Source organism: Vanessa tameamea, chromosome Z (genome assembly GCF_037043105.1).
Source record: "Vanessa tameamea isolate UH-Manoa-2023 chromosome Z, ilVanTame1 primary haplotype, whole genome shotgun sequence".
Lineage (NCBI taxonomy): Eukaryota > Metazoa > Arthropoda > Insecta > Lepidoptera > Nymphalidae > Vanessa > Vanessa tameamea.
The window spans coordinates 3,154,365-3,181,921 of record NC_087341.1 but is presented as its reverse complement, the minus strand read 5'-3'; the positions used below and the strand labels follow the sequence as shown (position 1 = coordinate 3,181,921).

Here is a 27,557-nt window from a genome sequence, read left to right as displayed (position 1 = left end):
GTTGGGGTCTCTTTAGCTGGTATAACTCTTTTTGAAAAATAAGTTTAAAAAAAAATTGAATTCTAATTTGAATTACGCATTTCATCGTTCCATCGACTGTTATATATGTTATATTTTCTGTTTCTCATCACTAGCCCGTCTGTCAAAAAGATCAAGCTAACTTGAACAGGGTATTTACTGACAAATGTTTCTTTGTTTTTATTTAATACTATAAATCAAAATTTAAGTTAAATTAATACAACTATAGCAACAAGAGAAGTAGCTCAACTTGACTACAGTAAAAAAAATCTGTACAATTAGTTTTTATTAAGAAATCAATTCGAGCTGGTCCAATACGTCATAGAGCGTATGGATCTTAATAATTACTTAATTTGAGTTTGTAATTTAAAATTTTGTGCTTGACCATGACAAAAATATAGAGTAAGTCAAAGATCTGTTCAGCATCCTGCTTCCTGTGTAGAAGCGTGCTGGAATAAAGTCAAAACCATTGTCTAACAGTGGTATATTTACAGTAACAAAATTATAAATCGTATGTCTCTGTATTGCGGTTAGTAGTAAAGGGTATCTGGTTAAAGTAAACAAAAGTCACATTAACTATTTTTATTATTAATATGCTATTATAATTTGAAACAAATATAATCGAAGCCAGACAACATAAAATCCATGAGAAGTAACGCTGGTAATTTTATTGTATACAATGATCATGAAATTATTAAAATTTAAATAATTACATTGTTAGTAGGCAAATTATTTTCGAAACTTGATAAAAAAAAACATTAATACAATTAATGTATCAGACTATAATTATGTTCAACAATATTAACTTATATGCAACTAACAAAGGCATCCAACGTCATTTTAATAAAAAATTGATTCTAAATATTGAAGTAAACATTTATAATTAAAAAAAAAAAAAAAACTAGTAAAAACTGGAATTGAATCATAACATACATCCATTGAGCTCTGAATTATCTACGACATCCACTATTATCTATATAATAATAATTGATTATCTGTAATATAGTGGGTAAGTCCCAATTATGAATGAATAAAACATATAAACTTGAAATGCAAACATTATCGTGCGTTTCCATTTAATAGTTGGCAATTTTTGTGTTATTAACTCTGTAACTCTTCGGAATCGACAACAATTACATAACATCGTAACATTTATTGTTGACAACTCGAGTTCATTACAGAAATGTCATCAATACGATTATCGACACAAAATTTGGCAATTTTCCTTTTGTGGTCACGCAGCTTCAGAATACAAGGTGACGGACGAGTCGAATGAAGAAGGAAGATTCAAATGTGAAAGAAAATAATTTAGCTGATTGCATTAAAGTATTTGTCTGCTTTTCAAGCTTACACGATACTAAGTAATACATCTTATATCGTAAATAATTTATTGACGCATAGTTCATATCATTACAACCAGTACAGTTGTTAACAAAATGTCAAAACAACCTATAATTTAAAAACAAATCCCATCGAGATTTGATAACGTTCTCTTCGTCGTGTCAAGCGTTAAAACGGAATATACATAATGATCGCACTTGTCATTTTGGTTCACTTTTGACTTTGTTTAACTCTCATACTAATTGTAATGAAACGATACATACGTTTAAGTAAATATTGTTTAAAACATTGTATTCCGATAATCGTTTAGCCTAGTTATATACCTGGATACATAGACAATTAATTCCATTAAATATGTGGACACGTAGAGTTTAAAAATGGCCGTAGCCGTGACTGGGACTCACAATAGGATCATTGAAAAAATTGAATTAATATGCCGACTTAAGGTCGTCCAAACTAACATCTATTGAATATAATGATAACATTAATTAACATTTATTGATATAATGATGAGATATATTGTTTGCTACTTGAATAAACATTTTAAAAGGAAATACTTATGATTTAACATTTATTGTTAACATTATAGTGAAACTCTCCTTTAACTCCAGATATGCCGCATATTAACACGCGGAAGGAACAGACTGCGCGATGTTCATGAACACATTCGACGGATCTTCCTTAAGGACCGACAGATTGTGACAGTGCAGTTCTTTCCACGTATCATTTTGAATTTATATAATCATAGCTCTGTATTTAATTCATATAACATGCACCAAAACCATCAATAACATATACCTTTAAATGGTGACAACCCCCCTTTTAATCCTGCCTGTAGTACAATTTTGACATTGTACACACAGGCGAACCTTACAATCCATTAACATAGATATTATTAAATTACCAATCTAAACATCTATTAAACATGAATTATTATATAATAGAAGTTTATAGTGAAAACTATTGTAACTTACATTTAAGGAAACCAAAGGAATTTTGTTTAGGGATGCAAACACAGATTATAGGGCTGAAAAAAAGTTCCAAATTTATTTTAGTCAAGGATCAAAATCGCAACAATCAGTCAGATAGTTTAATATTTTTTCGCTACTTTTCCAAATTCAAAAGTATGTACATATGAATATGCCACCGTTGAATTCTAGAAAAGTAACCATTTCGACAGGGTTCCAATTTTTAATGCCGATTAGGTGGAAAAATTCGCATCACGATACCCTGTCCATCCGTTTTGAAATATATTTTAAAGAATTTAGAAATAAAACTAAATTTAGTATAGGTGGTACTACGGTATTTATCTTACATGAACCATTTAAACATTTATTTAATACTACACTCTACTCCAAAATGTAATATCAGTGTAAGATGGGGAGAATATTCTCTCAAAGTCATAATCCATGTAAAGGCGACAAGTATGGGTGTGTATTTAAACCTTTTAAATTGAAACCGATCGTTATTATTAGTGCATTTACTCCGAGCTGTTTTTGTCTGGCGACTTGCGCGTGCTCGTCCTGAAACAAAACAAAATGCATTCATTAGAACAGGACTCGGGCAGTAAGTTGGCCATCCCAGGGGCACAGGAGTTTTAATGACTATGACTATTTAAAACGCTAAAATGTTATATAAATTATAAATAAAAATATTATGTAAGTAAGATTGACGCAATATTTTTTTTAATTAATCATACTTTCAGGTTGGTACAAAATTATTTTTAACTGTTAATGCATTTTTATAAGCATAGGTTTCTTCACTAAAAGTTTAATTTAACCTGCATTTTTTCGATAAGCTCTTATACAACCTACGGATACGAAAATCCACATTATGACCGCGGGATCAGCGATACTATGACATTGTGTCTGTAATCACATTAGTTCTCTTCTTATTTTCTGAGTCTTAGCTAATTCTAAAGTATTATGGGTTGATAATTAAGCTCACCTATTCTGGTTGAGGAATCGCGCTGTAGCCACTAGCCTACGCGGCTCGTAGTCCTCGGAGGCAGCGGCTCGGGCTCGCGCGATGCACCTCACGTGTTCTCTGAATGCAACGCGTAGCTCCTCGCCCTGATCTTCATCCAGCTCAGATGACACTTCCGATACGCTTTCTGTCGTAATAGAGTCTAAATATTAAGTTATAGTTAGGTTATTAACGCACTCAACCCCGAGGCTTAATCGTATGTCCTTCGAGCCCTGGTAGATATCATGTGGCCAAAAAATTTGTTATGTCGTTCAGATCGATGCAGCGAATATGTCTCTGCGATTATGATCTGTGTTTAAACGACTCTAGTTGACCAACAGACAACTACCCGTGTGCAAGAGCAATTAAGTATGATCTGCGCGGCCGACCAGAAAACGGTAGAACAAACGAAATACCATAGCAAATAAAAATTGTTTATGGCTTAGAACAACGCGGACCTGATACACCTGACTTGATGTCATTTAGCTGCAGACGGTTTAAAAACCAGCAAGTCATTGATGTCGGGGCGACGCCGAAGACGGTGCGATGTTCATCTACAATGTGACAGCTTAGCATAGCTAACTACTACGAAGAAAATGATGTCGACATTATCTCTAGCCACCAGACTCTAAATCGAAAATCTTCATGAGCGTTCAAAGTTTAAAATTTGAATTTGCATACTATTCCTCCAATCTGTAAAAAATGTATTTGAAGATACGTCACGTTTCGATTGGTATACTGAAACATATAGAAGTATCTCAAATACTTACGTCATGGCGGCGTGATATTCGCTCCAATTCCTTTTTTAATAAGATCTTTAAATAAATAAAAACAAACAATTCGTGAGCACTGTCTACGTCTTTCTGTGAACGCGTCATGCAAAATGGACAAGATAAATTTAAATGATACTCGGCAATACTTCAACCTGCACCATACAGAATATTCATAAACCTAGAAAATAAATAAATTCCGTTACTTTGGCAGAAAATATATCGACATCCTGCGGACTCGCGAGCGAACTCCCAGGCGCATCAGCCATGATACTATGATAATGTCCGCCTGACCGAATTCGGCTACGGCCGGCAATCTCATCAGAGACTAGCCAACTATGTGGGAGTTGTCTTTGTGCACAGGTGTGTCAGCAGCACGAGTGCCCTTTTTTATTCCTTCACTCTCTTAATCCGATAGGTCGACATTGCGGCGCAATCGGAGAGAGGTCAGGACCAACGGCTTAATTGTCTTTCCGGGACCGGAAGTGCAAGTGTTACACTACCGATACATATACTATTGTATATTGTATTGGAAATATAGTAACAATCACGAACCATTTATGAAGGCATTGAGCGTAGTGGGCGGACGCGACTGCCGAACACAGCGACGCTTCTTTGGCGGCATACCCGAGAGATACGCGTCGCTGTACGGCTCAGCAGTGTCCCGCTGTCGCTGTAAGTCGCGTGTAAATGTGGGCACCCAGTCTTCGCCCCAATGTTGCGCTATCTGCGCAGGTGGTACCTACAACATTTTTGAAATAAAACCCGCACCACCTATATGCTTTCACAAAGAATACGGGACAACATCGAAACGATAAGTGTTGTATGTTGTTTTGTATCTATTTTTCAAAAATAATTTACTGTCATGGACAACTGTTGACATTTAAAGTGGAAGATATATAATAAAAAAAAAAAAAACATTTTGAGTCCACGAAATAGAACCAACACAAAACACTATCATTCTAAAACTAAATTACTTCTAACTTTGAAATTATATACGTATATCAACGCGAAAGTTGTGTGCATCGAAATATATTTATAACAACAATGTAATAGAAAAAAATCCAATGATTAAATTAATTTTACCTCTTTTTATTATTACAATAATAAATGGCCAATGTTACAGAGTTACCGCATTATATAATTAGCAGAAATAACATTTTTACATAAATTTATCTATTATTAGATATTGACATGTTAACAATTAAATTAAGTACGACTTAATAATAAACAATAGATACGTTAATTACACAATTAACATTTTGTTGTCATATACAAAATAATAGCGAAACACATACAGATACAAAAAATACACCTAACGACTGACTATTAACAGTGAATCACAATGTTAATTTTCACTATTAATAGTAGTTCGTTAGTTAACAATAATAATTCAATAACATGTTAGCAGTTGGCGCTTTAAAAGAGGAAAAACTAATTCCTTGATTTTAATAATATTTATTGCATTGCTAGGTCTTTCGTTCAACGTATATAAATATTATAAATATATGTATATACGCTAAGACCCTTGATTCTGATGCACACTGATGTTTAACATCAAGTTTCAATAAATACGCATATAATACACCAATAAAACATTTATTATCTCTTGTTACCTTACTAATTCCATTCGCAAGCCGAGCAACTTATAAACATATTTCAAAATAAATTATTAATGCAGGGTAAATTTGATCGCATATTTTAATTGTTGCGATTTAAATAATGATGAAGTTTACTTAAATTATATTACATTAGTTTTCGTGATCTTTTTTTCAGTGTCTCTATAATTCATGATAAATCAGTGTCTGGTCGATGTTTATAGCATTGTGGAGGATTCAACTATCGTGACATCTACTATACTTACGAATCTTATATTGCCAGACGAATCTGACGACGTTGTGGAGCCCGATCTGTTGCCGCGGATGAATCTGAGAACAAAATAATCAATATTATTTCACTTACTTTTTATAAGTTCTTGTTAAAACATCGTATATATTTTTAATAAATCAATTTTATAGATTCGATTCAGTATTCATTTTATATAATTCGTTTATTCTTACCTGCCACGGCCCACGTTATTCGAGGCAGATGTGTTGTCATTTGTAACGTGGGTGATATTTGTTACTGGAATACCGAAATTTGCCGAAACTTCGGGTATCGTTGAAACTTCGGATAATGCCGAAACTTCCGGTATTGTCGAGACTTCGGATAGTGCCGAAACTTCGGGTATTGCTGAAACCTCTGGAACATTCTGGTCAATCGGAGCAGACGGAGCGGTTGGAGCAGCTGAAGCAGTTGGATGCGTTGGAGTAGCTGGAGCAGAAGGAGATGTAGGAGATAGCGAAGCCGATGGACTGTCCATGGCCGAATAGGAAGCAGGAGCTGACGAGGTAGCAGCAGGGGCTGAGGAGGAAGTAGGAACCGAAGAAGACGGTGATCCTGATGCGGAACCTGCATCTGATCGCTCTGCCGGGTCACGTGTGCGTAACATCCTGATGGCGTAGTTCCCTGGACACTTGAATTGATGTCGTGGCACAGCTCCGGGGCGATGCGCATTATGTGAGAATGCATCACAGGGGAGTGCATCGCGTTGGTTAGCCAACATATCCTCCTCTGTTGGGAATGAGTCCTCCGAGTCACTAGACTGTTGAATAATTTTTTTATTTTAAAATAACCGACATTTCTTTCATATTAATAGAACATCTCATTTAAATTATTAAATCAGATTTTCTTATAAAAATCCAATGAAATAGAAAAACAAAATATTGTTCCAATTTAAATATAAACTTACTGGAGGACAAATTCTGATCGGTTTGCGGCGTATGAACTGAGCATAGTGTGTTTTATGAGACTCTATGCGATAGATTGCCGCATTTAAGTTCTCCATAGCGATGCTGAACAGGAGATCGCGAGCCGGTTCATCAAGGTTCTGCAGCAGATCAGCCTGTACACAAACGTCATTTTATTACCATCACCATAACTCGTTAAGTATTCTATTGATCCATGAAGAAAAATCCAGAATCTGCCTCATATGAGAATCCTTGCGAAAAAAATTGTGACTCACAAAGTAATATACACCTTATTATAATCCTGTTAAGTTATATTATTATACTTATATCCAATTCACGAAACGTTTTAATATTTAAGTTTTACAGATCAGTTGATTCTGGTTTATTTAATAATATTGTTCCTTTTATATCCCCATATTGACCTTTCATTTATTTAAATACAATAGAAATATGGAATTACTAGTTTCAATTTAGTGAAAACTGTGTATTTCTCTATGATTTGTTTAAAAAGTAACTGTTGATCCTTACCAAGAAACTGCGGTATATAGTGCGGAGTCCTTCCACACCCTCCAAGCAAAAGTAAGAGATTACACCGCACAGTTCGTAGAACATGCGCGGTATTACAATGCGGAACCGTCGAGAAAACGAATCGTTGCTCTCCATGTCCAAGACGGTCATGGCTTCATTCAGGAAGCGTATCAACACCGCCTTCATTGACTCAACAATGTCAACGTTTTGACGTATCGGTGTGATCGCGGCCTGAAATTAAACGACGATATAAATAGATAGTTTCTAGTAAAAATTAAGAACTTCTGTTACAAATTATGGTTTTTTTATTTAAAGATGTGATGTAAAGATTTGATTAAAGAAGATTTGATTAAATAAATTATATTACAACCAGTTATCTGAAATTGCGAAATGAGGGTAGTTTATAAAATGTACTCACAATGCGCTCGATAAATCTAGAATGACGTTCGAAAATCAAATCGGCCAGCTGCTCCTGGGTACCAACTTCGTATTCTCCTTGCATCAGATTGCGCATGTACACCTGCAGGCGCTCACGGAGAGGCAACAATTCTTCAGGCACAAGAGAGCGTCCTCTCGAGAACGATGTGGCCTCACGCTACACAACAAGACTCAAAACTGTATAATGATGTATGATATTTGTGTAATGTCACAAATGAAAATAGAAGTATAAAATACCATAACCTACTCACGGGCGCAAGAGGGGCAGTATCTTAAATAAAATGTGGAAGATAGGACTCTGTTCCTAAATTCCAACTCATTAAAGAAAATCAAAAATTTTGTATTGTGCTCAATATTAGATAGTTCATCATCAATCCACGATGACACTCCCCACTCTTTGTCTCCATTGCTACAGAGCAAGCGTGCAATGTAAGCTGCTAACAAGAGTTCCATTGCCACACTCCAAGTATATGTATGGGAACAAGCACACGAAATGAAATGATAGAATAGATTCATAACTATAGAAGTATGCTCAACGACATATTATTCATATACATTCGTTATTTATTCAATGCGTAATATTCTATATTACCCTCTCGATATAGAAAAATTAAAATTATTAAGGCACACATTTTAGCACGTGTATTCCTGAGTATCTTGGATGTAATGTAGTAATGATAATAAAAACACGATTTTATAATATAAGATAGTTATTAGTTAGTACAAGTTGAGCTTCCAGCACTCAGCGGTTTCCCATCGCAAATAAATAGTGGGGCGCGTCTCCGTGTATTGAACTGACTATGGCTTACACTTAGGAGTTAGTAAGAATAATTTCGGTGAAAAATCACACCGAATGAATCGATCCAACTAGAAGCGTGAACTTTATAATTTCTTAATGAATCACCACTTACTTTATAATTTCTAAAAATAGTTTATTATATTACAGATTTTTTTTTTCTTCACTAAAATGCGAAACAGATGCGTGTTCCTGCTGCGCCGTGTACGAGCCCGCCCGATAAATTATCTGAGCTGTATTTATTGGAAACAGACTTGCTGCTTGTATACCTGTGCAGCTATTCATCTCGATGGCGCTGGTAGCGGGGATTGGCATACGAACTGTACCACTACCGATGATACCAATACTCATACAGTTATTAAGAAATACATATAAGATTTTATTTTATTTAAATAATAGTTATTATTGTTTTTATTATTATTGCTTTGGAAATTCTTTTGAGTACGTTCTTTATATGCAACAATTTTACGAAATCAAAAAAGTATTTATACGTTTTTCTTTTCTGATGATATATTTTCATATACATATTTGAAATTGTATGCCATTTACTTGGCTAATTTAAATTGGGTCTAACGCCTTAAAACTTGTTCCATGATTAACGATGGGATTAGCTGAATATTTAGCTAATATTAAAATGATAAAACATACCAGAGTCACCACAGCAGCAATCAGCAGAGATTCCTCATTATTAGTGTATCTGTCGAATCTCTCAAACAGAGTTTCCACGCTATTCTATAAGAATTTAAATATCCATCAGAAAATACATTTTACAGAAATACTCGTATTATTGTTATAATTTTTACACTTACCTGTACGCGTGTAAGACTGCTGTCTCTTAGTAGCAGCCCTCCATTCTGTGAGGCCTGATCACTGTGAAAAGTAAATTTAAAAGCAATTAAAAACAAATACTTGTGATAAGAAAATACGTACAAAAGAACTGCTCAGTCATAATTTATTTCTGATAAATTTATATACAAAATTCAATATTTATATACAAACCTCATACTTTATCAATTTTTTTACTTTATAGTCTGTGGCTTATTTTATTTATATGATGTAAATATCTAGATAACGCTAAGTTGAGAACACAAAAAATACAACACATGTACATAACATATGTACTGTTTAATAATAATTGATCATATTCATAGAAGTAATGTAAAATTATCAAATTATTAGATAGAACTTACTCGGTCACGAACTAATTATGGAATGAAAAAATTAACAATCGGAGGCGTATAGTTCCACAGTAACTTGTCAAATGGTATATAATAATACCTTTGTTTTTTTTATATGTCTAGATAGATTCTCATAGTTTAGAACGCATCGAAAATATGAGTGGCCACTAACTACACAAACACTAGTAAATAACACGAGAATAGCTACCACGCAAGCGAAAAGTTGGCTAAAATGTTTTAATTCTTTTGTTTTTGAAGTATATACTATAATCCTGCCTGGGTCTGAAATCATATCATACAAAAACGAAGGCCTACCTCAACCTTGATATTGACCTCATCCTAAAAATACTATATTGCAAGGTGTACCAATTTATGTGAAAAAAGCTTCATTAATGGCTTAATATTACCATTTATTAATTAGCTAGAAAAGGGCAGTAATATTATACCGGCGTCTGTGTAGCTGACGCCTGGCGTGATGGCTGTCGCATGGCAGGAATCTATCGTAGGCCAGAGTGTGAATCGAAAGTGTTGGAACTCGTGGTCGAGCACCTTGTTGTTGATGTTGCTGTTGTAACTGCAGTTGTCTGCGAAATATTGCTGTAAACAGAACAAAACACGTCAGACATGCGCCCATAACATTCCACGTAAGAAAAACTAAAACAAAACTTAAAAGATTTTTTATGTAATAGGCCGACCATGGACCACCTGATGTTAAGTGGTTACCACCGCCCTTAGACATTGACGCTATTAATTATTTTAATATTTAAAACAAAACATTAAACATCCCTTACTTCGCCAATGCGCCACCAACGTTGGGAACTAAGATGTTATGTCCCTTGTGCCTGTAGTTACACGGTCTCACCTACTCCTTCAAACCGGAACACAACAATACCAAGTATTGCTGCTTTAGTTTAAAACAAAATAACGTGTCTATTGAAATAAACGAGCCAAATACGTACACCGTCTGGACCGATTGTTCTGTTCCATATTCGCGTTTTCCTCAGCGTCGTTTTCTTGGTATTGCTCCATGGGCTCAAAAGGACTTTGTGGCTCCGATTGATCGTCATGCCTTTGCAACTGACCTTGAGTATGTCCCTGACTTGGTTCCGGGTAATCCTCTTCTTCGATATGTGGGCTATGGTCTCTGACCTGGGCTGGAGTCTGACTTTGACCCGAAGAATGACTACGACTGTCGCCCTGATTTTGAGCCTGGTTCTGAGTCTGGGCTCGGCTTTGAGCCTGACTTTGGGACTGGTTCTGGGCCTGAGTCTGTGTCTGCCTCTGGGTCTGTCTCTGGACCTCCATCTCGTCCTCCCTCTGTGCCTCCATCTGGGCCTCATGTAGGGCCTGTGTAACGGCCCGGTATTGAGCTTGATTTAGGGCCTGGTTTAAGGCCTGGTACTGATTCATATTTCTGGTTTCCTCCAGGGTCGGATAGGCATTAGGTAAATGATAAAACCCTTCTACACCGGGGGGTAAGCCATGACGCAGAACAGATGACACGATATTATGCACAAGATCACCATGCGCTAGATCATTCCACGGCATCTGAGCGAAAAACACTGCCAAAAATTTAAGCCGCATTAGTATTCAAGTTGCAAACTCGTTTTCTCCGAGTGAAATATCAAATTGTTGAATTAAGTGAAAGTTGAATAGGAAATAAGAAATAGTGTTCATTATTTATAAGCTGGTTACAACTTTTACATTATAATAGGAAAAACTGTATCAAAAATTGCGATCCAAACCTTGTGATCCAAACTGGGGCTGAGGTGCAGGTCCGCCTTCAGGCGGCTGTGGAGCTCCAGCTGGTGGCGCGTTATTATTTTGTCCTTGACCCCCCATTGCTTGAGGAATTTCCTCCATACTCATCACAACTTCTACGCCTCCAAGACTTCCGCCTTGACCCAATCCCCTGAAGAGATTCTCAAAATCTACAAAATGCAGAAATGGAATATAATGGTGATGTGTTCGACCTCGGCAGCCATTTTCAGCGGAGACTAGCTAACCGGAGGAAGCAGGAGATATTATAATACACAAGTGTGTTCGTATACAGATCTCTACTACACCTTCTCTAGTTCCTCACTCCTCACCCGAAAATCCGTAATTTTATTAATTAATTATTAATAATTTTAATGTTAATTAATTCGAAACCAAGACAGGCAAGCAATTATTTCGGTATTATGTTAAACAAATAAGATTAAAAATTCAAATATTATATAACATATATTATAATTATTAACAATACAATACATGCAAAATAATTTTATGACTACAACGAATTATTATTATTAAAAAATCGTATAAATACGATGCCATTTAACGGAAACATTTGTTTTGTTATGAAACAGGTTAAGTATAATAAAATATTATAAAGTCAATTTAAATTTTAACTTTAAATAGAATTTGAAAACATGATATGTAAGGCCAAACTGAAATCAGATGAAAAGACCCCGACATGGATTAGGCGACATCAAATTCATGTCATTCAATTAGTAGCATTGGGCGGAGGCCAATCAAGCCTGAAAACCGATAACTAAGTTCTTACCAATCATTACTTGTCGACGGTTGGCTTGTCCATCTTGACCGTTACTGTTCTGATTCTGGCCTTCGCCCTGCCCCTGACCTGAACCCTGCCCTTGAGCCTGACCCTGGCCTGCAGCCTGGCCTTGTCGCTGAGGCTGACTTTGACCTTGAGACTGACTAACACTATGTCCCTGGGTCTGGCCCTGAGTTTGATTTTGGCTTTGATTATTTTCACCCGTACTAGCGGCCTGGTTTGCACCGTTAATTGTATTTTCGAGATTGATCGGTATGGGTACACTGGTCTCTATTTCAACTTGATAGGTAACGGGGTCTGGTTGTATATTTATATTGACAGTTGGCTGTGTGGTATTCCTACCGGGTTGGGAGTTGTTGATTAGCACTGGCTGAGCATCGGCAGGCATTTGGTTGGACCCATTAACGGGGCCAGACGAATTAAGAGGACGCCGTGTAGTCGATGATTGTACGACATTAATATGCGCCTGTGGACAATTACAGTGATTTATTCCAAGTAACCTTAACTACTTTTGGTATTTTTAACAAACTGCTTCTTTCTACACAGAATTTATTATACCGTATTAAATAACCATACCTGCACGGGTAGTGTGTGCCGCAAAAGCGCTTCAGAAGTGAGCCGTGAGTTTCCATTGTTCAATAGCAGACTGACGTCGCTCACTGCGTGGAATGCGTGCGAGAAGCTATGGTACAACTCGGAACATATTTCAGCTGTGCGCTGTCTACGCTGCAGGTTTTCTTCAGAGAGAGCGGGCTAAATACGCAAAAATAATAATAATCGAATTATTAATAGTAACGTATTGATAAATGTAAGTTCTATTGATATTTTTACCGAATAATAATATCTATATTATTATTATTATATACATACATACATATATTTGAAATTAAGAGTGCGAGAATCAAAATAATGCACCTTCATTAGGACCGCTAAGAAACTATTGCTACTATACCGTAAGTCTGCCGATCACTGGCTCTTAGAATATTAATTTTGTCTTATTTTCAAGCTCAAATGACAATTATTTAAGAAATCAAATAAATCGAGGCTTTCACTTATTTAGGTTTAAGTATAAAAATTGTGAAAATTTTAAGTCTCCGCTGCCAACCTCGACGTCTAGGACTGGCAACAACAGCATGATAAAAGTGTACGACTGCCTTAGGTTCGAGAATAAAATTAAATAAAAACTCAAAATAAATATGTTTGAAAAATATAAACTTTTTCAACATATCGGAACAGTAACAATAAGATGTTAAGGGTTAATAAGATGTAAGGCAGAACGCATCTGCGAGCCGAGACTTTGTTTAACGCAGACTCAATTTCAGACATAAGTTTGTTTCGGTTTTCTTCGACGTTTTCCCGAGAAATATTAGCACAGATATGCAGAAGAAACAGAGTGGGTGATAGAACGCAACCTTGTAGAACACCAGTATTGACGAATTCTAAGTCGGAGCATGCACCGTCGACAACGACCTTAATGCTCCGATCTGCCAAAAAGCTGATAATCCAATTACATAATTTCCCGGGAAGCCCATAGGAAGGAATCTTCGAAAGAAACGCTTTGTGCCACACGCGATCGAAGGCCTTCGCTATGTCCAGACTTGCTGCTAATGCCTCCCCCTTGCTAGCAACTGCTTCCGCCCCTTTATGAGTAAGGTAAACTAGAAGATCACCGGCTGAGCGACCCCGACGGAAACCGTACTGACGGTCGCTAATCAGCTGGCACTCCTCTAGATAACGCAGAAGCTTGGAGAACAAGGAGGTGATGGCTATAGGCCTATAATTGGACGGGTCTGAGCGGTTACCCTTTTTAGGGATCGGATGCATCAAAACAATCTTCCAGGAGTTCGGTTCCTAATGTGTAGGATAGCCGGAAAAGACGCGTTAAGACCGGTGCCAACTCAGGAGCACATGTCCGTAGCACGATTGGAGGGATGCCATCGGGTCCACTCGACTTATGAATGTCCAAGGAAAGAAGTGCTTTAAGAACTGCACTTTGCCGGAATTTAACTTTCGGCATCGTGGTATCACACCGCGGGAATGTAGGTGGTGATTTCCCTCGGTCGTCCAGAGTCGAAATCGACGCGAAGAGATAGCCTAAAAGATCAGCTTTCTCCTTCGCGGTATGGGCCAATGACTCACCGTACTTGTGCAGAGATGGAAATGAAGGCTGACAGATATTTCCTAAGACAGCCTTAGCGAGAGACCAGAACCCACGTGTTCCTGAAGGGAGGCGCACCAGTCTCTCGCCAATTCTGCCAATGTACTCCGTCTTCGCCTTAGCAATCACGTTTTTGAAGGATCTAGAGGCAGAGTTATATTCATTTCTGAATGAGCTGGTCTTCACATGCCGAGACGTCGATGCTTTAGCCCAGTCATGGTAACGTTCCCATTTTCGGCGTGAGGCCGTTTTGCAGAAACGACCAAACCAGGGCTTGCAATTGCCACCAATGGGCACCGCAGAATATGGAATGAAAACGGCAACAGAGTCAGCAACAACGCTCGAATCATCCGGCGAGAAACAAACCTGCTCCCATGAGTAGAATGCAAAGAAGAACCGCATCCCATCCCAATCTGCTGACTTGTAGTGCCACACGCGGCAGCAACCCACGAAACGAGGTCGTGAATACCGCGCAACCGGCACTGTACTCCGAACGAGACAGTGATCCGACGAGCCCAGAGGGGTCGACGATAACCTGATAGCTATCCGGATGGGAAGACAGCAGAAGGTCCAACAGGGAAAGTGTAAGATCCTGCAGGTCTGGTATTCGCGTTGGCGAGGTGACCAGTTGTATCAAATCATATGCTAAGGCGAAGTCGAGAACAGATCTACCCACATGATCGGTTGTGCGTGATCCAATCAATTCGGCTTGGTGAGCATTAAAATAGCCAAGAATTACGATCTCTGCGGATGGGATCTGCTGCAGCACGGAATCTGTAGCCATTTGGACGTGCGCAACCAGTTGGTCGGTTTCGGACCTATGAAGGCACGCGTAGATTCGCAGATGGTCGCAGTCTACACGCAGTCAGATAATCGATAGGTCCTTCAAGGCTGCCGAGGCGTCGAAAGCATCATTTCTATACACACAAAGTTTCGTAAACACACACCCCAGCTCGTGGTACAAAGGAATATTCCAATTTGTACCCGGGGTAAGAAAGAAAAGTTGTATCGGCAGGAGAGGATATCTGGGTCTCGGTAAAAAAAAGAGCAAGGCCGGCTTCGCCGTCTCAAGGTGAAAGTGAACGGCGTTCAAGTTGCGCGAAATAGATTATAATCTAACGGTATTTGCAATTTTACGGTGAAATAATATGGCGGATGCCGGGGAGGCGGGGGGCACATAACGTTCAACCAATCAGCGGGCATGATGCATTCCGTTCTACGCCAGTTCACAATTTGACCGTTTCCCATCGATAGATTACAATATAGCGAAATAATGCGTTAAATTGCAATTATATTTCACGGTTCACAATATTTCGACAGTTAACAATCTGACGAGATAGATTGTAATCTAACGATGTTTGTAATCTTACGGTAACATATACAATTTCTAATAATATTCAACACTCCAACAATTTGTTAATGTTAACATATCATGATACTGAGACATTATTATTATCAGACATAAAAATGAAATAGCATGTCGGTAAAACGGAAATATATTTTATTATCCAATCAATTTCAAATCAATTTAATTGGCACAAATTTTCAGGCTATATCGGTACAATAATTTGTCATTCCAAAGAAAAAGGTTTGCAATTTTCCTTTTCAGAGTTTACAATCTCAACATTCAGTTCTGTGGGCACGGATATAAAATATTCACCCTCCTTTTCATTTATGAAACATGTCCAGAAGTGCTTGCGTATTTAGAAAGTACCTAATCGATAACATTTTAAAGAGACCGCTGTAAAATAACCAAGCCATGATCATTTTTGCAACTATAGTCTATTCCAATGGAAGTAGGAAAAAAGATTATAAAGGAAGGAACCATAGATTTACGTATTTTATGCAATTTGCTAATAACTCCGCTATATTGTGCTTTTTACTTCCAAAATTCCGATAACAGTTTCGTCGACGTTCAAAACGCTATTTTTGCGCAAATCCATAGTGAATATCATAGATGGCGGTAAATTTATAAAAGAAAACGAACAAGTCTGTAACTTTTTTTTATCTGCTTTAGCATCAGATTTTCTTCGTCACTCAACATAAATAAGCTTGACAAAATATCAGTATATTTTACATGGTAACATCGACTATTGTCAATAAATATTGTATAGTAACAAAAATGGTCCTGCATTTTTTAATAATTATCGTTTTATACTAATTTGTTAAACGATCCCAAATTTTAAATTATTGAATTAAAAAAATAATAATCTAAACAGTCTATTGAGTGTGTATGTCTGACGTTGTGTGTGTTTCTTCTTCTTCATCTTCAACGTCACAATTGGATTCGTCAGCAAACCCAAGAAGGCTGTCTAAGAGTTTATATATAGATATATCGGAGGAAGCTATGAGTCGGGTTGATTAATGTTTGATTTACTTGGTGGTAGGGCTTTGTGCAAGGCCGTCTGGGTAGGTACCACCCACTCATCAGATATTTTACCGCCAAACAGCAGTACTCAGTATTGTTGTGTTCCGGTTTGAAGGGTGAGTGAGCCAGTGTAACTACAGGCACAAGGGACGTAACATCTTAGTTCCCAAGGTTGGTGGCGCATTGGTGATGTAAAGAATGGTTAATATTTCTTACAACGCCATTGTCTATGGGCGGTGGTGACCGCTTACCATCAGGTGGCCCATTTGCTCGCCCGCCTACCGATATAAAAAAAAAAAACATGCACAATATTATTTTTTTACATTTTAATATCTTTTAAAATTCTGAATTTAATTTTATTTGATTTGTTACATTTTAGAAGTAATTTAATAGTAATTTCATAGAAGTTAATATTGTATTTCTCGTAATAACCAATCAGAGCGAAGCATATGTCTCGAGCCGGGTCGAGCCGCCATCTTGTTTGTAGGGTGGCAGATAGTTTTCGGGGTTACATTTTGAGTAAAAAGCAACTGATCGAGTTGGATCGTTGAAGTATATTTGTCTGTTAAAGTCAGATCAGTGTCCTGAACTTGCTGGTCGGTGTTATTACTCGTTAAAGTGTTAATTAATCAATTTGTTGCTTTTATTAATAAAAATATTGTGAAACCGTGATAGTTGTGTTTAGCGCTTGTTCTCTACTCGGATGACGCACACTAAGCCCGTAACCACTACTGACGATGCCAAAGAGAACGATTTATATCACCAGTTTTAAATAGATAGTCTGGAACTCTACCAACAATTTTCATCCTACTGGATCATGATCCATCTTCCAAAATTTCTCTGTATATTAAGAAAAAAAGTTTCGACATACGGCTTCGATACAGGGTTGCTACCTCATAGCTATGGATCTATCTCCTGAGTTTCTGTGCGTACTAAAATCAGGAGCCGATTTGCATATATAATAATATTTGTAAGTTTGTAAATTTCCCACTGCTGGGCCAAGGCATCCTCTCCCTTTGAGGAGAAGATTCGGGGCGTAATCCACCACGCTGCTCCAATGCGGGTTGGTGAATTTACATGTGACAGAATTTCGTTTAACTCAGACACACGCAGATTTTCTCACGATGTTTTCCTTCACTCTTCACATGCTTCAGACACTTACACCTAAGTGATGCTTGCCTTATTTTGAACTCGCAATCATCGGAGAAGACGTACGCATTCAAACCACTGGACCATCTTGGGTCTTTTTGCTTGCTGCTTTATATTGTGTTTAGCAATAAAATATTCCGTTTTAATCAGTTCAAAAGCCATAATAGAACAAACTATTAATATAACACAGTACGATAACGCAGTTTTAAGATGGAAGACGTTTCCTAACTGGTATTAAAATTAAGTTTATCTTCTAACATTGTTTTTCAGAAGTTTAAGAATAATAAAATAAATACTTACGCCGGGAGTGTTAGCGTCGCGCAGCGTCCCAATGTACAAGTCCCTGAAGGGAGCAAACTCGTCGTAGAGACGGTTCAGTTCTTCGAGGAGATCGGCAAAATCGCGTGGTGGTGTGTGATGTATCGGACGCATTGCACGAATCCTACACGAAGAAATACAAAATATCATTAATCACAAAATTTCGTTTCCATTATATATTTTTCGATTTCAAGATAACAATGACTAACCTGCGCCCTCGGCTCTCCCGAGAAGCTCCTGACATTGCCTCAATCTGTAGAAATAAATTTTCATGAAACACGTAAATCAATTAACCAAGTCATGTAAACAACAATAATTTTTATATTATTTTAGTCGCTGTTAAGAATTAGGTATTTAGTAAAAACTGAATTTAAAATTGACAAGCAAGATTTCATTTCAAGATTCAAATCACAGGCCCCTTATTACGAACAGAAACGATTTGTTATTTACATATGGTTAATTAGGAAGCTCTAAAAACCTCACCAAGCCGTGTCAATGTTTCAGATGCACATATGTCCCATATCCATGATTCTAATGAGGGTTAGTTCGCAATTTATGATTTATTCTCTATAGCTACGTTTAACACTTGTACATTTCTTCACAATTCTGATTCATTCTGACGAAAGGTATCTGATATGCCATTTTTTTTAACTATTTCGTAAACATGCTCGAATCGTGTAGCCTTTATGATGATTTGCGAAATAATCTATGCAAGAACTGGATAACTCACGAAACTCGATGCATACTGTCGATGTTCGTCTCGTTACAAAAATAATACATTTTTTTTTTTTTATTTTAATCATTGAACCTTCTAATTTTCAGTCGGTTCTTAAGTCAATAAATTGCAGTCAGGAGAGTTTATTATTAGCTCCATGAACCTAGATTGAAAAATCAATAATGTTAAAACATTCAATGCAATACAATAGAACGAAACGTCCTTGCAATGTCGATCGTTCATATTACGTAAATCGCAATACAATTTATGATTAAACCCAATCACCTTTAACAAAAGACGCATAATGATGAATAACAAAATCAAAACGCATAAGTGTTAACGCATCTTATAGGTCGTTAGTATTGTCATTTAGCATAATCAATAGATATTCTGAAATTCATAATTATATCATAAATAATATAAGGAACATTATGTTTCCAACCAATTTAAAATATTTTTACAAAAAAATAAAATCGTATTGAAACGTATTCAATAAATATCATTCAAACCCTTACTTTAAATTTTAAGTAAAACTTATTTATTAATTAGCTATTTGACAATGGTTAGTATAACCAAGAACAAAATATGAAAGTTCATAATACTATTTAGAAATATAAAATCACTTTAATTACAAACAAATTAGCCGACTTACATTTAACCAAATTCTGTTCTTGATTTCAATCATACCAAATTTGGAAGCCATGCGCACCAAACATCTATTTGGTAAAGATAGGATGATTGTTTACTTGTGAATTAAATAATAACAATACTGATATTCCTTGGATAAAGAAACATAAGTATTTTTCGATATATATCATCCTGTCTCAACCAGATAGACGTATTAATGATCAACCTGATATAGAAGCGGGCTTTGGTGGATTTCACACATCACCTCGTCCTGCCCCGAACTAGACGCACCCATTCCGCTTGTAGACTCCAATGGATCATCAGTTGGATAATTACGTGGCTCCTACAGGCACAATATAATCATAAAACAAAAGAAAATGTATATAACCTTAACTCCTTTTTCTCGTCGATATTTTTTTGATGTTTTTTTTTTATGTTGACTGTACATCTTTTTTTTTATAAATACGATGTTAACCTGGTAAATATCCATGTATGAGCAGGAATATGATAAAATATTATTAAACGTAGGTACATTTATAATCATAGCTCCTGTACTGATCAAAATATTTTACCTTTTTTCATCGACTGTACATGTTGTTATAATTATGTTGCACTTCTTTAAAATGTCAAACTTGTGACGCGTCGTTAATATAACAGAAACCATTTTTTAGAAATATCCAATCGGATTAAGAAGAATGTCAGACCCGGTGTTCATGTAAGTGAAACAAAACTTATATCGGGTTAAAATCTCTTTAAGGATAAGTAAGACTTCTGTATTTGTGTCAGTATTTTAAAGCTCCAAATTTAAAAATAAATAAATTTATTTATAGATAAGATTGAAAATAACTGTGGATTAAGATCGATTTTTAAATACGATATTTGAATCGAGATTAGTATTTTTCGAGGAGTATTAATTAGTTTTATTTCAATAAACCTGGAAAATTCCAGTTAATACCAACTGGAATTGTTGTGGAATGTGTTTACGGTGAGAATAATTGGTTTATTCGTATATATAGTTATTATTAGTTAAAAAACTGCTTCTTTGTGCTAAATAAGCCATATTTCTTACATCACTCTCGCTTAATTTTATGGCTTCAAGGAATGCCTTTATTTCTTCTATAATGTGGCGAAGGAATTCCATTCGAGCAGAGGTCGGTGACTGAGTGTTAGCTGGCTCATCTTCGATCTCAATCCCATTAGCAGTAGCAGCCAACGCCTGTGAGTTATATTTTATGTTATATATTTTAATTACAACAAAATATTCCATTTCACTTTTGCTGATTTGGACATTTGACGGACGACGTTTAAGGACGCTATCGACATAAACTTACCACGAGCCTTCTCATTTGCTGTGTAGTATTTATTTGTACCGGTCCTAAATTATCTGAATTGAAGCTGATTTGGTTAGTGAAAATCTGCTCCCTCTCCCTCTCTCGTTCCCTTTCCCTTAGCGCAGAATAACGGGCTTCCAAGCATGGCGGAGCCCTTTGCACCATGTGTATTACTTTGTTTTGAACACCTAAAATTGCATTAAATTAATTAATATATAATACTTTCAGCTTTTCGAAACTAATCAGCAGGGTTTGGGTTTTCGCTGTTGCACTCCATCTTACCCATTCAAGAATCACCCTACACGTAGCCCTGCGTGGTGCCTAATGAGCATCAACGGCAAGTCTTAGGTCGTAGTTAGTAACAGGATTTAACAAGCTTAAGCTAGATTGTCCATGCTGAAGGCAGGAATTGACCACAAGAGCCTCATCTTTATGGACCATTATTACGTATCGTAAAGCCGTGGGTTTTGGCATTAACAACTGGACAGATGGTAAGACAATAAAATAATATTTAAAACCCAAAGTGAGGACTGCCGTGCCGTAAACCAATCGCGCCGTATCCACATCCATATCAGTCAATATTCATATTTTTTTATCCTGAATGCCGCTTAACTACATTAGCCATTTTACTTATATGACCCTACGGTAGTTAAACTATTATTCGTATTATTTTGCCATTATACATTTTTTTCCTACTGAACATATAAGCAATCTGATAACCTCTAAAGTTTCAACAGTGCACCAGTTTTCCGAGCTTTTTATGAGTATTATTAAATTATTATTTATAATAACTCTTACTATTTTATCAGAATAAAATTTAGACCAATCATTGTATTAAAATACATTAAAGACAATAGAGGACTCCAGTCAACCCTTATTATCGACTTATGTATAATTGATTTCATGTGTAAACGGTCATGCGTCCATGTTTCCAAAATAAAACTGAATCTAAGAATAATTATAAAGATGAAATCAGCTTGCAACTTATCTTTAATCTCAATATTGCCTACCTCCTACCAAATATCTTTAATTGTTGACGATGTTCAGACATTCTTCCTTCATAATTATGTAACTCTATCTACTAAAACACCTACTAATATACTAATATGTACCTATATATTCAATCAATATATTCAATGGTTGGGTAAATTTGGGATTCCCAATTACATATGGCCGCACTTACCTGGTACAGTGAGCAAAGCGCTCATTTATTTTTATAAATTGATTCATTGTTCCATCTTGATTTTTCTTCATAAAGAACTTGTTTATATAGTTGACTTTCAACAATACCTCTGTTATTACTTTCGGCATCGTATTTGGTTTAATAATAAGCGACAATAAGAGCGAAATGCGAACTGAGTGAACTATCAAAATATCAAGTTAAATTGTATTTATATCGATTAATTTCGGAAAGATAGATGTTATAATTTTGTGTATGGAGACCTAGGAAAGTTTAAGGTTTTCGCTAACAGGACTGGCTAACTGCACCGGTCATTGTAGTGCGCGGGTGAGATATTAAGAATTACTCGAATCGCTCGAACTTCGGGCAATAGGACGTAAATAAAAACAAACACATATGCACGGCCCGTGTACGATTTCGAGCGTAATTCGCGGTAAATAATTAACTAATCGAAATCGTTAAGTTGCAATAGAGACGATGCTGTTTCCACATCATATCATGTACTCTACCCCACCCCACTCCACCCTAATTCTTCCAAACTTTGAATAACAGAAAAAAAGATAACAAGATCTACTTCAGTAATCATCTGTGGTTTTCACCTTACTTGCTTTCTGAACGCCAAAGATCGATTTGTTGATCAAAATACCATAATCGCTAAAATTATTTTCCATACGGATTCTTCTATGAAATATTAATAATAATTTCCCAATTGAGTATATATGATGAAATTCAGAGGAAAAAAAAATCGAATTGTTAACGTTCTCATTTATTTTCAGTCGATTACCAAAAACTTCTACTATTACCAAAATATGTCAAGACAACGGATACATAGATTTGAATCCCCGGCCTAAAGCAGTCGCAGCGACTGTCATAACTGACCGTGTCTTGCAAACATCGCTGCACGAATAGCCGCCCGTGCGATCAGCAAATGTTAGTGAGTGGATCGCAAGTTTCAGGTGACGCAATGGTTGATAGAAGCAAATATATGTAAGACGCATTTACTGTGTCTAACGTATTCGCAGAGAAGAAATTAGGGACCAAAATAATTTAATTGTGTAGTGTAGCTATTCGACGTAATATCCTTCACAAATTCATCCAAATATAATATATCGAACTATAAAACTACTATTGAGCAATGTCTAGACAACAAATATATAGATTTCGCTCCCTGTATTCAATTCGCGGCGGCGATCAATACGCCCTTAACTGACAAACTGCGCCGCACGAATTGCCACCCACCCGCTCCTCGCTCATGCACGGGCGGGGTCCAGGCGGGACAATGGACGCTCCAACGTTCGCATCGCCTCTTACCGTGGGTACGCCGTAACATACTACATAACATCTGCTCATAATCTTGCGATTTATCGCCGATATAATACATCAAAAATAAAATTTTATTGTTTTTTTTACTTACCATAATCTGCCAGTTTTTTCTCATCTTGTAGTACTCTTCCACAGAAGATCAAACGTTGAAGTTCAATCTCAACTCCCATCTGCGCCAACACCTTCTCTTTAAGCTGAGCAACAGTAATCTGTAAAAAATATATATATAAAAATCGATAGAAAACTCATTATTACATGTTATTATATAGCAAAATAAATAGGATGACTTTACATGCGAGCAGACACATACATGTTATTACAACCTATAAATGTATTAATTCTGATCTCAATAAAATATTTTTGTAGTTGTATTGTTGTTTTATTCAGTACACTATTATTACTTGTATTCACTTCATATATGAAGTTCATTGATGTTAACCTATCACAATTAGCTTGACTTTACATTACAAGTGGTCTATGCTGGGAACTTACTTGATAACAACAATCTAATTAATGACACAACCAACGACTTGGCTGTGTTAATTTTTTCTATAGCCTGTTTTACTAGACATGTTAATAATGGATGTTAGTGCTCAACTCAGTTTTAGGGCATTGGCCAGATTGCTATAAAAGGTTTAAGCATTTTGACAGATTGCCTTTTGCCCTAAACCAAATCATTAGACCCTAATTCTTAATTACTGTTTTAATTATTGTAATTAAATTCTAGTAATTCTCATGAAACACTTATAATGTAAAAAAATAAAAAAATACATTCACAAATGCTAATTATTTAAGGCAACATTCAGTGTTGAAATGTTATACAAATGTAGTTCAAGATTCAGTATTTAAAAGAGTTCTCTTATCTGTATAGCACATACTATAAAGAAAATAAAAAAAATGTATGTTTCTCGATAGTCTAATCCAACAACAAGAGGACAAAAACCAAATAAACAACACTTGTCATCAAATTGACAGAATATCAATGGCTTAAATAATCTCATAGTCAATGAAACTGTTATCAAATCTTTGGAAATAAAATTTAAGTAGATATAGTAAAGTGGAATAATGTTGTATTATGAATAAAGATATATTGGTCAAGAACTGTTAGTAGTGCAAAATATAGCTGAACTATTAGAAAATCGAGTGGCATATGTAAATCTAGGGTTTAGTTATCATTCATCATACCTTCACTAATTGAAATAGACTCTATAGTCTAATAACAGATTTCTAACTAATACAACTATTTGTATTAGTTAGAAATCTGTTATTTCATTTGTATCCTTAACAGATACTAGTATAGTATAAACAAAAAGAGGAATTAATAATATATAAAATTATATTGGATTAAATATGCTGGTAATATCTTCAAATTGTTTTTTATTACTTTATTTTGCTATTAAAGTACTAAGCATGTGTATGTATTTAGTAAAAAATATAACAAAAAAGAAGTAAAAGCTATTTTACATAAAATAAAAAAAAAATCAAATTTTCATGACTTATCTATGTATATATAATGACAATTAGCACTTATAAAAGAAACAAAACAAACAATATTTTTTTTAATTTTTCAGTCGCATTTTTTGTATAAATATAGCAATAAAAAGGTTTTAGGTAATAATATATTTTAGTTTCATATTTCATACATATTAAAATACATGAGAGCCAAAAGCATTGCCAAAAATTTATTTTACAACTTTTTAGCTATCAATAATAATATACTTCGCAAATTGCAGCAATATACAACTAGAAATAAACCATAGCAAAAAACTTGGATTCTGTTGCTGTTAATATGTTCCTTATGTATGTATATTAAGAAATATTTTCATTTAACATAGATCAATAACATGTCATGCGTTAATGTTAAGTGGATATAATTGTTAAATAAATTGTATTTATATATTTTATATTTGTTGATGAAACTGATAGTAACTATGCTTAGGAAGATCCTTATCAAGAAGACGATATTGTCTTTACTTCAAATAGTTACAGGTAGTCTCAGTAAAATCTCTCAAAGATAAATGTTTCTTTAATTTGATGTAATGAATATGTAATTTGATGCAATGATTATGAAATGTAATGAATGTCAAAATGATATTTAAGAAGTTGGATATTTAACTTCTACAAACATAGTAACCAAATTTTCAAAATATGCACATTTTATGTTTACCGGAAACAAATTCGCAGTAGCAGTACCAAATTTATGAGTTGGCAATGTTAAATTCTGAACCCTAAAAAAGCACATACAACCATTGGCCTTGTATCTAAACTCTCTGTAATTGTGTCAGAATTGTAACAACAGAATTTGACAGTTGTACACACTTGTATAAGAAAACATCTTTATACAAGTGGCTAGTCGCTTGGGTTGCCTTTGTCTACTGATGAGCCGGATTTTTATCATATTGGATTATATAAATAAGGGATAGTGAGTGCTTCAATGTTTGTGTGCTCACTTGTGCTTTATAATTTATTTTAAAAAGGTTTCTCTTAATTGTACAAAAACAAATTGCTATTGAATCTCAATAGTAGTAAATGATTAAAGAGTTAATTAAAAACTGTAAGTATTTTGAATTTATAATTTCTTATTTTGTTTTCTTAATACATTATTTTATTGAAAGCAAAAGGAGTCATTCTTTTTTTCTAAATATATATTATGAGAATTATGGCAACTTTTCCATTAAAATCTAAATTTACTTTTGATTTTATCATAATAATAATCCTAAGAATATTAGTTACACTCATTTTTATTGATTTTATTAAACCTATAAGGGAGAACAAAGAAAAGGTGGTGCCCAGTTCGTAAGTACTACAATGAAATAGGTGCCAAAACACACATTTTACAGATTCTTCATTTTATAAATATAGATCTAGATAAAACAAAATCGGAAATTGATGTTATAAATACCACGCCTTAACTTTAGTTAAAAGCATACACGCTAATATACATAGACATTTTGCGTACTTAAAGTCAAATTATAATTAATATTTATAAGACTAAATTAATTTCTATTTTACTTACATCATCTTCCACGGTAAAACGATGGTCTTTACCGTCCAAAGTTTTTATCGTGAATTCAATCATATTTGTACGAAAACATGAAACAACCTCGGCAAAGTAGATAATACGTTGCGAAGCGCACCTGCAATCCAAAAATGTCTTCTACCACCAAATAACACCACAAAACCACTTATAAAACACCGATTCATATATATACCCACGCTTCAAAACGGAGAATTTTCTACTGGAAAATTATTAGCAAATTTAGCTGGGTATAACAGACCGTACTGTGTGATTCGCTGTGAGAGAGAAAGATGGAGAAAGATTAAAATACAATGTTGCCATATGCGAGTCTTTATTAAATCCATAAGTTACGTCGCGTGACTTTGTGTCAGTAAATATTATTTTCATTTAGAGCTCGAAAGATGAATACGTACAAAGTTGTAAAATTCTGTATACACATTATATATATAGGTTATTCAATAGCATGTAATTCGAAACGAATTCATAGGAATATTGTATCTTTTAGAAATATACCTTAAAATTATTGTATAGTGCAAGTAATATTAAAAATATTGAACGAACAGACAAACAAGTAATGTTAATTCAGTAAAACTTAGATATTATAGCAACACTGGCCTAACGCAAGCGCAATAAGATTAATCAATATTGCCGATATATCTACAAGTAGAATAAACCGGCGACCTCCCCAAGACCTCCCGGTACTTTAAAAAATCACATATATTTGTGTAGGAATAAATCAATACAGCAATTTACCAGGTTGCGTTAGTGTTACCTAACTGAAATCAAGGCTGCCATTGCAATATATAAAGCTACTGTAAACTTATTAAATTTGCATTATATTTAATTCAGCCAATTATAATATTTATCTCTTTTTATCATAAATAATATAAAAATATTAAAAACAATATTTGTAACTTAATAAGACTAATGAGAAGCTTTGGTAGCTCAACCATAGTGATCATTAAATTAATATTTTTTCTAGATGATAT

The 27,557-nt window shown here is 35.2% G+C and overlaps 1 protein-coding gene across 4 annotated transcripts; it reads right to left on the bottom strand.

Moving 5' to 3' along the window:
- Positions 1-905: 905 nt before the first annotated feature.
- Positions 906-26,904, bottom strand: LOC113403896 (large proline-rich protein BAG6-like). Of its 4 annotated transcripts, none has more exons than XM_064220455.1 (23): positions 26,766-26,904; positions 26,566-26,686; positions 23,641-23,758; positions 21,047-21,234; positions 20,785-20,931; positions 19,942-20,058; positions 18,583-18,626; positions 18,356-18,497; positions 12,957-13,133; positions 12,369-12,846; positions 11,569-11,754; positions 10,783-11,385; positions 10,270-10,420; positions 9,455-9,515; positions 9,294-9,377; positions 7,830-8,006; positions 7,412-7,642; positions 6,886-7,038; positions 6,155-6,738; positions 5,959-6,022; positions 4,650-4,836; positions 3,307-3,472; positions 906-2,882 (listed from the first exon to the last, which is right to left on the bottom strand). In XM_064220455.1, the coding sequence occupies exons 2-23, from the start codon at positions 26,626-26,628 to the stop codon at positions 2,840-2,842; spliced, it is 4,164 nt and encodes a 1,387-aa protein (XP_064076525.1). In that variant the 5' UTR covers positions 26,629-26,686; positions 26,766-26,904; the 3' UTR covers positions 906-2,839. The 4 variants fall into 4 exon arrangements, with proteins under 4 accessions (XP_064076525.1, XP_064076529.1, XP_064076528.1 ...); XM_064220459.1 differs by having other exon boundaries at positions 12,723-12,846; XM_064220458.1 differs by having other exon boundaries at positions 19,981-20,058.
- Positions 26,905-27,557: the final 653 nt, after the last annotated feature.